The following is a 12,178-nucleotide window of genomic DNA, read 5'->3' as shown; positions in this document are numbered from 1 at the left end:
TTCTAAAAACAAATTTTATTTACTGTTGCTAGCCATTCACGAATTACACATTATGGTGTAATTAATAAAACACTGGACTATTTCTGAGAAGTTTCTGGTTCAAATCCAACTTCAGCTCTGAACATCTGGTGACTTTGAATCAATCTTTCAGGCCAATGTACCTTACTTAAAGCAAAGGTCTCCAACTTTGGCAACTTTAACACTTGTGGACTTCAGCTCCCAGAATTCCTCAGTCAGCATGTTTCTATCCATCCAATCATCCCATGGGCTGATGAGCAGTCATGGGCTTCCCCAAACATGCCCATGTTACACCAACACTCCGCAGTCTGCATTGGTTGCCGATCAGTTTCCGGTCACAATTCAAAGTGTTAGTTATGACCTATAAAGCCCTTCATGGCACCGGACCAGATTATCTCAGGGACCGCCTTCTGCTGCACGAATCCCAGCGACCAGTTATGTCCCACAGAGTGGGCCTTCTCCAGGTCCCGTCAACTAAACAATGTGGTTTGGCGGGACCCAGGGGAAGAGCCTTCTCTGTGGCGGCCCCGGCCCTTTGGAACCAACTCCCCCCAGAGATTAGAATTGCCCCCACCCTCCTCGCCTTTCGTAAGCTTCTTAAAACCCACTTCTGCCGTCGTTTTCGGAGAGGGGCGGCATACAAATCCAAATAATAAATAAATAAATAAATATTCTTTCCCCCTAGGCCTTTATAATTTACGCATGGTATGTCTGTCTGTATGTTTGGTTTTTATAATAAGGTTTTTTTTTAGTTATTTTAGTATTTGATTGGATTGTTACATGTTGTTTTTATCATTGTTGTTAGCTGCCCCGAGTCTACGGAGAGGGGCAGCATACAAATCCAATAAATAAATAAATAAATCAATTAAGAAAACAAACACAATGGATCATCAAATAAACAAACCCTGAATTCTTACTTGATGTACAAATGACCAGGCTCAAATTATCTTATTTTACACACATTATGCAAAAATCTAGCCTTTTGGAAAACCTCCAAATTGATTAATTCAGGAAATTAATTGAGTTAATTAATTAAATTAATTCTAATTAATTAATTCTGTGAAAGCTGGAAGAAAAGTGATGACTAGTGATAAGGGTGGATGGATTAAGTTATTGGTAGGGATGTGCACTATTGGAAGATTTGAAAGGCCAGATTAGAGATAAATCGTCATGGAGAAAATTAACCTATTTAGCTGCTTGAAAATGACTTCAATAGACATACTCAATTAAAATAAATATTTTGATTGGATTGCATTGACATCCTTCAGTTTCAAAAGACTATGGTATCATGCTCTGGATTCCCCAGATATTTTGATAGCAACTTAGAAATTGATGTACTAGGACAGGGGTAGGCAAAGTTGGCTCTTCTATGACATGTGGACTTCAACTCCCAGAATTCCTGAGCTGGCATTATTGGCTCAGGAATTCTGGGAGTTGAAGTCCATAAGCCATAGAAGAGCCAACTTTGCCTACCCCTGTCAATTTCTAAGTTGTTATCAAAATATCTGGGGAATCCAGAGCATGATACCATAGTCTTTTGAGAAAAATAGAGAAAATAGAGAAAAATAAGATATTATCCTTCCTTAAGCTTCTCCTAGTACTGTACAGGGGTAGGCAAAGTTGACTCTTCTATGACTTATGGACTTCAACTCCCAGAATTCCTGAGCCAATCGTACTAGCTCAGGAATTCTGGGAGTTGAAGTCCACATGTCATAGAGCCAACTTTGCCTACCCCTGTACTAGGAGAAGCTTAAGTAAAGATAAGTATCTTATTTTTCTCTATTAAAAAGGTTACCTATAAATCCATTGAAAATAAACCAGTATTAGTATGTTTTAAAATCCCGAGTATGCAATGAATTATTGTACGGTATAAAGCTTTAGGAAACCTCTACTAAAGGGTTAAATAGCTGAGCGCTCATAAGCATGATGGGAAATGTAGGCAACGAGGTTCATGGGAATTGCAGTTCTGCCTTCCAACATGGTTGCCTTCTGCTAGGTAAGGAGCTAGTCATTCGCTGTGCCCCCTCTTGAATATTTAAAAATAACCGAGAAAAGTTACTTTTTTGCAGGCAAAAGGGTTAGAATTTAGTTTAGTTTAGGGAGATTTCTGTCTCTGACTTAAAACCTGTATTTGCATCGGAGCTTTTGCACAATACATGTTGCATTTCATTTACTGGAAATGGAAATACTTTGATGGCTAAAGCAATTCCTCCGGATATCTGTCCAAATTTTTTAGAGGACCTGATCTGGTGTGGTTAGAAATTGTAATCCACTGGATCTGAAAGGCGAAGAAGAAATAGCGATTATATCGGTGCTTGTTACAATAGTTGCACTAAGCATCTTGATTGACAGCAGTTAGAGGAAAAAGTTTCTCTGGTTCTCTATGCTTCTTAGGATATGGTTTTATGCCACCATGGTAAGGCACAAAAATTGAGAATCCTTATTAGCAAGCATAGATTGCTTGCAACAAAACTTCTAATAATGTGTTGAGGAAACATGCAAATGGATGTCTGGAGCCCCCTGGTTTTTTATGTGTTTTCTGACATTGGCTAGGTTTATCCTATTTCATTTTTTTTACTTGTTCTTTAGCTTGCTTCTTTATTCATAGCATACTGTTTTGTTTGTTTTATTGAAAGCTGCCCAGAGTAATTGAAAAGTTAGGTAGTGCCTAAATCGAAATGTTGAAAGGAAAGGACTGAAAAGCTATTGAAAGGCTCATTGTTGCCAGGCATTATTTCAGCAGGATGTTTTTAATAATATGTTAACATTATATGCTGCTGGACTTCCTTTAGTCTGATCCTATTCATGTCTCCCTAAAGATCTAGTTAATATATGGTATCAGAAGTCTTCATTTATTTTCCTCACTGTTAAAGGTGTTACTGATATGATATATAAAGCTGAGAGTTGGTATTTTCTGCAGGCAAAAATATCCTGAAATTCAATACTGGTATTCTTTGATTAAAATGTATTATTTAGGCACTGTATATGAGTAGCATGTACTATAAGTTTAAAATATTTTGTTCAATGTGCGTGTTGATGCACAAATAATATTCTTAATCCAGATATAAAAGAATACAAGCTATATTTTTCGTCGCTATCGGAAAAGGGATCAGTCAAAATTTTATAACCAGTATTTGTTCTGACATTTGAAAATAAATTGTGTATATAAATTGAACTATTTGTTCTTCCCAATTGTCAATTGCTTCTTCATAGTTCTGTGTAGTAGTCTTTTCTAGATCTGCTACAGGAAAATAAACATACTGGGCCCTAAGTTGTTTGTGTTATGTTATATGTTTTTGTTATGTTTCTAGGTAAGGATCTAAATGCTAGATATGTTTTCCACTAAAATACCCATTTATTCAACTACACTTGCCTTTTTTTAGTAAATAATAGCGAAGGCAGTGAATAGTGAATTAAATAAAAAGTAAAGCTTGAACTGTTGCTTACAGCAAAGATACACAGGCATGTATATTTATTTTTAAATATCCGTGGTCTCGAAACTAAATGTGCAGAAATGAAACTTAAAATGGTTAGGTGACAAATAGTCGCATTGCACCATCTGCTGGTACACAAAAACAGTTTTTTAAAGTGCTTTGAAGAAAAAAAGTTATTTTCCTAGTATGAAGCCTAACCATATACACATTTATTTAGTTTCAAATGATATTTTTCAATAAGCCTGTCTCACAGGTAAACAATCTATTTCATTATAAAACATCAATTTTATAATATAAATGGCATATAAAAAGCTAAACTAAATATTTTTATAACAAAATTTGATTTTGTATCTTGAACACATTGCATAAATTAAATAGATTTGATTATTTGAATGATTTATTGAGCTTTAATAATTTGTGATCAGGGAGAAAGCAAGGAACTGACCCCACTTACGACTTATGACCAGAATTCCATGCTCAATTATGATCCTAAGTTGCCTGAATTTCAAAATGGCAAGTATAGAAAGAGAAGATTCAGTTTATCTTTTTGTTTCTAAATTGTGTAATTGCTGGATTTATGTTACTAATGGGGAAAACAAGCATTGTGGGAAAATTTCTCTAAGAAATTCTATTGGCAGAGATTTTTCTCAATTAAAATCAAATGTTCTGACCAAATGTTATTTTCAAAGGTCAGTGGCAGAATGCTAATCCTGCAAAAACAAAGAAACAAAAAAAAGTATCTCTTTCCTTGGCTTGAGACTGAAATTTATGTCAAAAGTTCCAATCATCTGCAAAAAAAAAGTTCAAAATTAATATTTTAGTTCCTTTTAATAGTTTTGTAAGCAAAACTTTTTTGTATATTTTATATATTCTGCTGTTTCAGCCTTGAAAGTCTCCCAAAGAAAAACGAATTAGTTTGTTGCAGAATATATTCAGTGCAATAAATCCTAAGATGTAAAATTCCTTAATAATACTAATTTATAATGCATATATGTGCACATCAATTCTTATAACAATCCTTAAAATATGCTTGCTAATGTATGCGCAAAGTAACCCTTGAATAACAAGGATATGCAAATGGAAACATTTACAAGAGTACAGTAGTTATTAATTCAGCCAAACACAGATACACTAACTTGAGTTAAAGTTTTCTTTAAGAAATAGCACAATCCAATAAACAGTCCATGTCATACATGTAATAGTCAGATTAACAGTCCAAAGAATATCCAATTACAAAGTCTTCTTTCTTACCAATTGTCTTTGTCATGCACAGTAAGCAAAGATACCAAGGTATAAATCACAGCTTAGATACAACAGGGAACAGAATGTCAAAGAAAACGAGAGAGAGAGTGAGAGAGAGACCCTCTTATGGCAACCTGCAGCACAATCAATCAATCAATCAGAAATAGCATACAATTAAAGCTACATACATTAACACAGTTAAACCTACAGACATACGCTGTTGGTTTATATATTGCCAACCCAACTTATTGGACAGAGTCCTAACAATGCTATTATTTTTATAAATATGAAACTTAAGCAATGATGAATCTTGTAAGAAGGTAAAATAATTGAATCAACTTAGATTTCTAGTCACTTCAGGAACAAATTGTTTTGTTTTCTTGAAAACAATACAGTAATCATTTGCCGTTATGTTCTGGAATGATTTTTAGATTTTCCAACCTAGGAAACAACTGTGTAGGATTTCCAGGGATTTTCCATTATAATGCTAAGCAGATAAAACTCTACTTGGCTCTTCGGAATTAGCCATAATCAAATCTGCTTCAATTTTCCAGATAGATTCCTGATCTATTTGATCTTACAGAATTGATTAGGAGTTACCAATAAAGGCAAATAATTGTACTCCAGGGTTGAAATGAGATTTTAATTTGGATTTTAGAGAGCACCAAGGACCTCTTATTGTTTGAGTGTCTTGTCTATAATCTGTATCTTGAGTGGGGTCCTCATATGCATATTGTGATGATTACAAATTCTGCTTCAGATGGAAAAAGTTAGCCCTTGAGCTATTCTGATTCCAAAATAGTTAAACTATTTGAAAATCAAAACTGGTATTTCAGTATATGGAAATAGTCTGTGTTCCTGTTATGGCACTGAGTTTTCAGTAAAAATAAAAATTGGAATTCTGTTTTCTTTCCTATGCTGTTTCATATTTTGTTTTTTGTTTTTACAGGAATCTCATTTTTGATACTTTCTTCTGATCAATTCCTACTTGTTCCTTTCAGTATGGAACTAGATGACATCACTCTGCAGAACAAGAAAATAAGGAAAGCAGAAAAAAAGTTGCAGCAAAAACAGATGAAGGCCAGATATACCTTACTAAAGCATGAGGGTATTGAATGTGTATCATACCCTACCAAGGTGATTAGAAACTGTACTTTTTATGAGAGAGTGCATCCACATACTATGTTAAACATAGCTTATGATTTTACACAAAAATAGGATTAAAGCATAGCTGTCTAGATTTGTATAGCATCCTAAACCAAAACTCAACAAATCACATTACTGTACTTCTTAGTAAGTTGCATGAACCAAGACTGGAGTATGGTTTGAATTGACTATGTGCCATTATCTTGATATCAATTCTTATCAAACATGGTAAATCTCAAGAATCATTTCTCCAATCTGATTTTTAAGGTCTTTCAGTGCCTATTACCACTGTAAACAAGTCCATCCATCCAGCCCAGGGATAGGTAAAAGTTGGCTCTTCTATGACTTGTGGGCTTCAACTCCCAGAATTCCTAAGCCAATCATGCTAGCTCAGGAATTCTGGGAGTTGAAGTCCACATGTCATAGATGAGCCAACTTTGCCTACCCCTGATCTAGGCCATTGTGATTTATCCAACAAACTATGGCTTACATTTTGATATGGGATCCAGTGGATAATTCAAATTGATGCATATCTAAGCTATGTTTTTTAATTGAATAAGTGATGATGGTCTTGTTTGCACAGAACATTAGGCTGGAAAATATGAGTTTGTGTGAATCAATAAGTCACTATCTGAGAACCAGTATGATGTAGTGGTTTTGGACCATTGGCTGACTGGCTGATTTGAAATGATTCTCCCTCAGGCAAATCTATATTCTATGGTGGTGGTTGTGAGGAAAAAATTGTAGGAAGGAAAGCTGTACATGCTTCCTTAGGCTCTTGAAGAAAAGTGGAATACAGATCTAGAAGCCAGAAAACAAGAAACCATATTGTGATAATATTATCCATGAAGAAGGCCAGTAACTGAAAATAATGCTATATAGATGTGCATACACTTCTTAAAGGGACAGGAAGAATCTGACTATTACAAAATTTGGTACAAGTTCTATGAGTGGCTGGATAAAAGAATGCTATTGTAAATAATTGTAAATGTATATTAGATGGTACAAAACTATGCGGACTTTAAATAGTAATTAGTGACAGTTTATACTTTTTTCTTCCTTTTACTATCTCTTTGTATTACCTTTTTAAAAATATGATCTACAAGATTCATATTTAAACTTCTTAGACTTCTGAAAAGTATGGAGCAGCGTGGGCTCCTTTTTTATGTTATGTGTTTTTGTCTTGTCTTGAAATTAAAAATCAATTTAAAAAAAAGATGTGCACACACTTCATTGAGTGCATGAATACTAATTTGAGCACAACATTACTTCAGCTCCGAGGATTTTATATAGAATTGATCAAAGAGAAATTCTGGGCCAATGATCTCTGTTCCATTTTTAATTACTGTCTATACAAAATGCCATTTCCAGATGAACAAGCCAGTGTTAATCATTGATATCTATGTGTCTTTTATTCTCTCCTTCATTAGAATCTGGTTATTGCCAACGGAGGTCTGGGTAATGGTGTTGGCAGATGCCAGTTGCACTCTGTGGTAGAAGCGTGTGGACAAGTAGAAAGCCTCTTGATGCCTCCAAATAAACCCTATTCCTTTGTGCAGTATGGCAGCACAGCTGACTCCAAGCAAGCCTATGACTCCCTCAATGGAAAAGAACTAATATTAGACGACTCCAGCCAAAAGATTGTTCTATACCTCAACTATGTGGAAAAAGGTACAGTGTTTCCTCGATTTTCACGGGGGATGCATTCTGAGACCACCCGCGAAAGTCGAATTTCCGCGAAGTAGACATGCGGAAGTAAATACACTATTTTTGGCTATGAACAGTATCACAAACCTTCCCTTAACACTTTAAAACCCTAAATTGCAATTTCCTATTCCCTTAGCAACCATTTGGATTATTACTCACTGTGTTTATTTATTAAAGTTTATTTTAAAAATATTTATTAAAGGCAGACAAAAGTTTGGCAATGACATATGACGTCATCGGGCGGGAAAAACCGTGGTATAGGGAAAAAACCCGCGAAGTATTTTTTAATTAATATTTTTGAAAAACCGTGGTACAGTGTTTCCTCGATTTTCGCGGGGGATGCGTTCCGAGACTGCCCGCAAAAATCGAATTTCCGCGAAGTAGAGATGCGGAAGTAAATACACTATTTTTGGCTATGAACAGTGTCACAAGCCTTCCCTTAACACTTTAAACCCCTAAGTTACAATTTCCCATTCCCTTAGCAACCATTTAGATTATTACTCACCATGTTTATTTATTAAAGTTTATTTAAAAAAATATTTATTAAAGGCGGATGAAAGTTTGGCGATGACATATGACATCATCAGGCAGGAAAAACCGTGGTACAGTATAGGGGAAAAAACCACAAAGTATTTTTTAATTAATATTTTTGAAAAACCGTGGCATAGCCTTTTCGCGAAGTTCGAACCCGTGAAAATCGAGGGAACACTGTATAGACTTTTCGTGAAGTTCGAACCCGCGAAAATCGAGGGAACACTGTACTACTAAAGAAGCTTGCTTTTCTACTCTGTTTTTCCTCAACATACCGCTAGAGAACTCAGTTCATACCTCATGAAGTTCAGAGAGGCATTGATCAATTTTGAAAAATTGGCCTGAGGGCCATTTTATCATGAGATTTTTTGCTGAGCAGATCATAGATTCTTTTGACAATCAACAGTGAAGTAATGAAAATTAATTTGGCCACCTTTCTTAGCTATTCTCCTGCAGATGGATTGGATTGGATATAATATGGGCATTGGCAAGAAATGATAGGTCTTGCAGTCTTCCAAGTTTGACTCATTTGGGGCTTAGTTAATGTTTTAATTTTGCTCTAAATGGATATTTTTTTCTTTCTACCTGTATTACTTCATAGTATTTGTTGTCTGCTAGCCACAGATTATCAGCAAGTGTTATGTGTAACAGAGACAATTTTTTAAATATTATTTTTATTGATTTTAAAATATAGAATATAAAACACACACACAACATACAACAAGTGCTCAGTGATTGATGCCCACCACCAGACAAGATTCACACCCCTACACCAAAATGGGGGCATTTCTTTATACAGTATATACCATTTTAACTCAAGAGCAATATATCTATTTACATATTATAAAGTGATTCAATTTTTTTCCTTATAGCTTAGTCTCGAATTCTACTAACCATATATTGTCTTACCTTGTCCCATCGTCCCGTCAGTTGTCGCAAATCAGTTTAATTAACAGAGTTCATCCTCTTGTCCATAATCTCAAATTGAATATGATCCACCATGTATTGGTACCAATTTTGTATTGTCCATTTTGTCGCATCCTTCCAACCCAAGACTATTACCGCCTGAGTGCTTTCTATCGCTGCTTGTTTTATTTCCTCTAAATTCTCCCATCGCATTGCTTTTAACTAATACTGCCATTTCCTTTGTAATTGTCCATCGTATATTTAACAAACTCTTTAAAAGCCACCTCTGCTGTCAGGCATGGGGAAATTGATTCCCCTGGGCCGTTTCCATTTTATGTATGGTTTGTCTGAGATGTATGACTGTTTTTTATATGAAGGGGTTTTAAATTGTTTTTAACTATTGGATTTGTACTGTTTTGTTGTCGTGAGCCGCTCCGAGTCTTCGGAGAGGGGCGGCATACAAATCTAATAAATAATAATAATAATAACAACAACAACAACAACAACAACAACAACATCCATTTTTCCCCAAAAGTTCTGCACTGCTGGGCATTTCCAAAGCATATGCATAAACACTCCTTTATCTTGACACCCATGGTGTAACAGAGACAATTGATTGCAGTTAACTTCTTGCCTGAAACAAATGCTCCAAATAATGAACTTTGATTTGAAAAAATGATCAGAAAAGCAATGACATCTTTGGATTCTAAATAGAAAATATTTTGTGTAGCACAGCAATGGAAACCAGTCTTGTTTCCTGGAGTTCTTTAGTATCTGTCAAAAATTGTTTTGAATATTACTGTTTAATTCACACAGAATTAAAAACAGCAACAACAAATTTTCATGAAGGCTTTTTATATTTCCTATGCTATTAGTTCCTTGGGAAGAAATGAGCCCTCCAGTCTTGCCCCCTGGTTTGAGAATAATTGAAGAATTGGTTTCACCTGAAGAAGAAAAAATGCTCCTGGAAAACATTAATTGGACGGAGGATGAGGTCATTCCTCAAGGTATGTTGTTCTAACAGTACCTAAGCCAGATTGTGGGTGTTTTACTTGTGCCTTAACTTCTTGAAAGACAGGTGATTGTGCATGTATGTATATACAAATCCCAGTGACCGGTTAGGTCCCACAGAGTGGGCCTCCTCTGGGTCCCGTCAACAAAACAATGTCGTTTGGTGGGGCCCAGGGGAAAAGCCTTCTCTGTGGCGGCCCCGGCCCTCTGGAACCAACTCCCCCCGGAGATTAGAATTGCCCCCACCCTCCTTGCCTTTCGTAAGCTCCTTAAAACCCACCTCTGCCGTCAGGCATGGGGGAACTGAGATATTCTTTCCCCCTAGGCCTTTACAATTCATGTATGGTATGTTTGCATGTATGGATGTTTGGTTTTACAATAAGGGTTTTTAGTTGTTTTACTATTGGATTTACATGCTGTTTTTTGTTACTGTTGTTAGCCGCCCTGAGTCTACGGAGAGGGGCGGCATACAAATCCAATAAATAAATAAATAAAATAAATAAAATATGTTTATATGCATGTGTGTGTGTGTATGCTCAAAAAAATAAAGGGAACACTCAAATAACACATCTTAGATCTGAATGAATGAAATATTCTCATTGAATACTTTGTTCTGTACAAAGTTGAATGTGCACAACAGCATGTGGAAATGATTGTCAATCAGTGTTGCTTCCTAAGTGGACAGTTTGATTTCACAGAAGTTTGATTTACATGGAGTTATATTGTGTTGTTTAAGTGTTCCCTTTATTTTTTTTTGAGCAGTGTATATATATATATATATATATATATATATATATATATATATATATATACAGTAGACCCCCGCTCGTTGCGAGGGTTCCGTTCCAGGACCCCCCCGCAACGAGCGGGTTTTCGCGAAGTAGCGCTGCGGAAGTAAAAACACCATCTGCGCATGTGCAGATGGCGTTTTTACTCCCACAGCGCTAGCGAGGAGCCGAAGATTGGGGGCGGGGCGGCTGTTTGCCGCCGGCATGGAGGGCTTCCTAGCAGCCCCCCAAACCCGGGTTGGGGGTCCGGGGGGCGCTGGCTCTCGGCGCTTTCGAGCTGAGTCCGGGAGCGAATTCGCTTCCGGACTCAGCTCAAAACCGCCGATAGCAAGCGGCAAGGAACGGCTTGTCTCGGCGCTTTCGAGCTGACCGGACTCAGCTCGAAAGCGCCGAGACAAGCCGTTCCTTGCCGCTTGCTATCGGCGGTTTTGAGCTGAGTCCGGAAGCGAATTCGCTTCCGGACTCAGCTCAAAACCGCCGATAGCAAGCGGCAAGGAACGGCTTGTCTCGGCGCTTTCGAGCTGACCGGACTCAGCTCGAAAGCGCCGAGACAAGCCGTTCCTTGCCGCTTGCTATCGGCGGTTTTGAGCTGAGTCCGGAAGCGAATTCGCTTCCGGACTCAGCTCAAAACCGCCGATAGCAAGCGGCAAGGAACGGCTTGTCTCGGCGCTTTCGAGCTGACCGGACTCAGCTCGAAAGCGCCGAGACAAGCCGTTCCTTGCCGCTTGCTATCGGCGCTTTTGAGCTGAGTCCGGGAGCGAATTCGCTCCCGGACTCAGCTCAAAAGCGGCGAGAATGAACGGCGTGGGCGGGCGAAGGGCGGGCGGCAGCGAGGAGTTTGCGTGGGCGGTGGGGAAACTCCTCGCTGACGTAGCAAGAGGGGGAAGACCCAGGGAAGCCGCTGCCATCTACGCATGCGTGCCCGGCACGCATGCGTAGATGGTATTTTTGACTTCCGGGTTGAAAAATAGCGAAGTACCCTGTTCGCAATGGTTGGGGACGCAATAAACGGGGGATCACTGTATATATATATATATATATATATCACAATAATAAATACATCATGGATTATCGTGATGTGTGACCTCACCCACATTTGCAGTAGATGATAAAGTATTCTTAGGAACAGTAGAATACCTCCATAATCAAATCTACATGATTTGTTCTAAGGCCCCTACATAAAGAAAAAAATAACAGACTTGGGCATTAAACCATCCAGGCAATGAGCTGGACCCAGTGTTTTCCAATCTACTTAAGTTGCTTTAATATGACCTTTCAAGGGCAGCCAATAATTTTGAATAACTTATTTTTCAGAGTATAAGATACACTGGAGTATAAGACACATTTTAGTTTTGGGGGAGGAAAACAAAGAAAAAAAATTCTGCCTCTGCCTCC

The 12,178-nt window shown here is 37.5% G+C and overlaps 1 protein-coding gene across 3 annotated transcripts in view; it reads left to right on the top strand.

Moving 5' to 3' along the window:
• The first annotated feature begins 1,952 nt into the window (after positions 1 to 1,952).
• The window catches only part of ALKBH8 (alkB homolog 8, tRNA methyltransferase), an 89,355-nt gene continuing 79,129 nt past the window's right edge, over positions 1,953 to 12,178 (top strand). The window contains exons 1-4 of one of the 3 annotated variants that reach the window (XM_070749730.1): positions 1,953 to 2,014; positions 5,696 to 5,831; positions 7,271 to 7,511; positions 9,860 to 9,991. In XM_070749730.1, the coding sequence (XP_070605831.1) occupies positions 5,697 to 5,831; positions 7,271 to 7,511; positions 9,860 to 9,991 (508 nt within the window). In that variant the 5' untranslated portion in view covers positions 1,953 to 2,014; position 5,696. Of the gene's footprint in view, positions 2,015 to 2,391; positions 2,435 to 5,643; positions 5,832 to 7,270; positions 7,512 to 9,859; positions 9,992 to 12,178 lie in introns of those variants that run through there. The other 2 variants (XM_070749729.1, XM_070749728.1) reach the window with 2 other exon arrangements.

The sequence above is a fragment of the Erythrolamprus reginae genome, chromosome 4 (assembly GCF_031021105.1).
Source record: "Erythrolamprus reginae isolate rEryReg1 chromosome 4, rEryReg1.hap1, whole genome shotgun sequence".
Taxonomy (NCBI): domain Eukaryota; kingdom Metazoa; phylum Chordata; class Lepidosauria; order Squamata; family Dipsadidae; genus Erythrolamprus; species Erythrolamprus reginae.
This window is presented reverse-complemented; position numbering and strand designations above follow the sequence as displayed.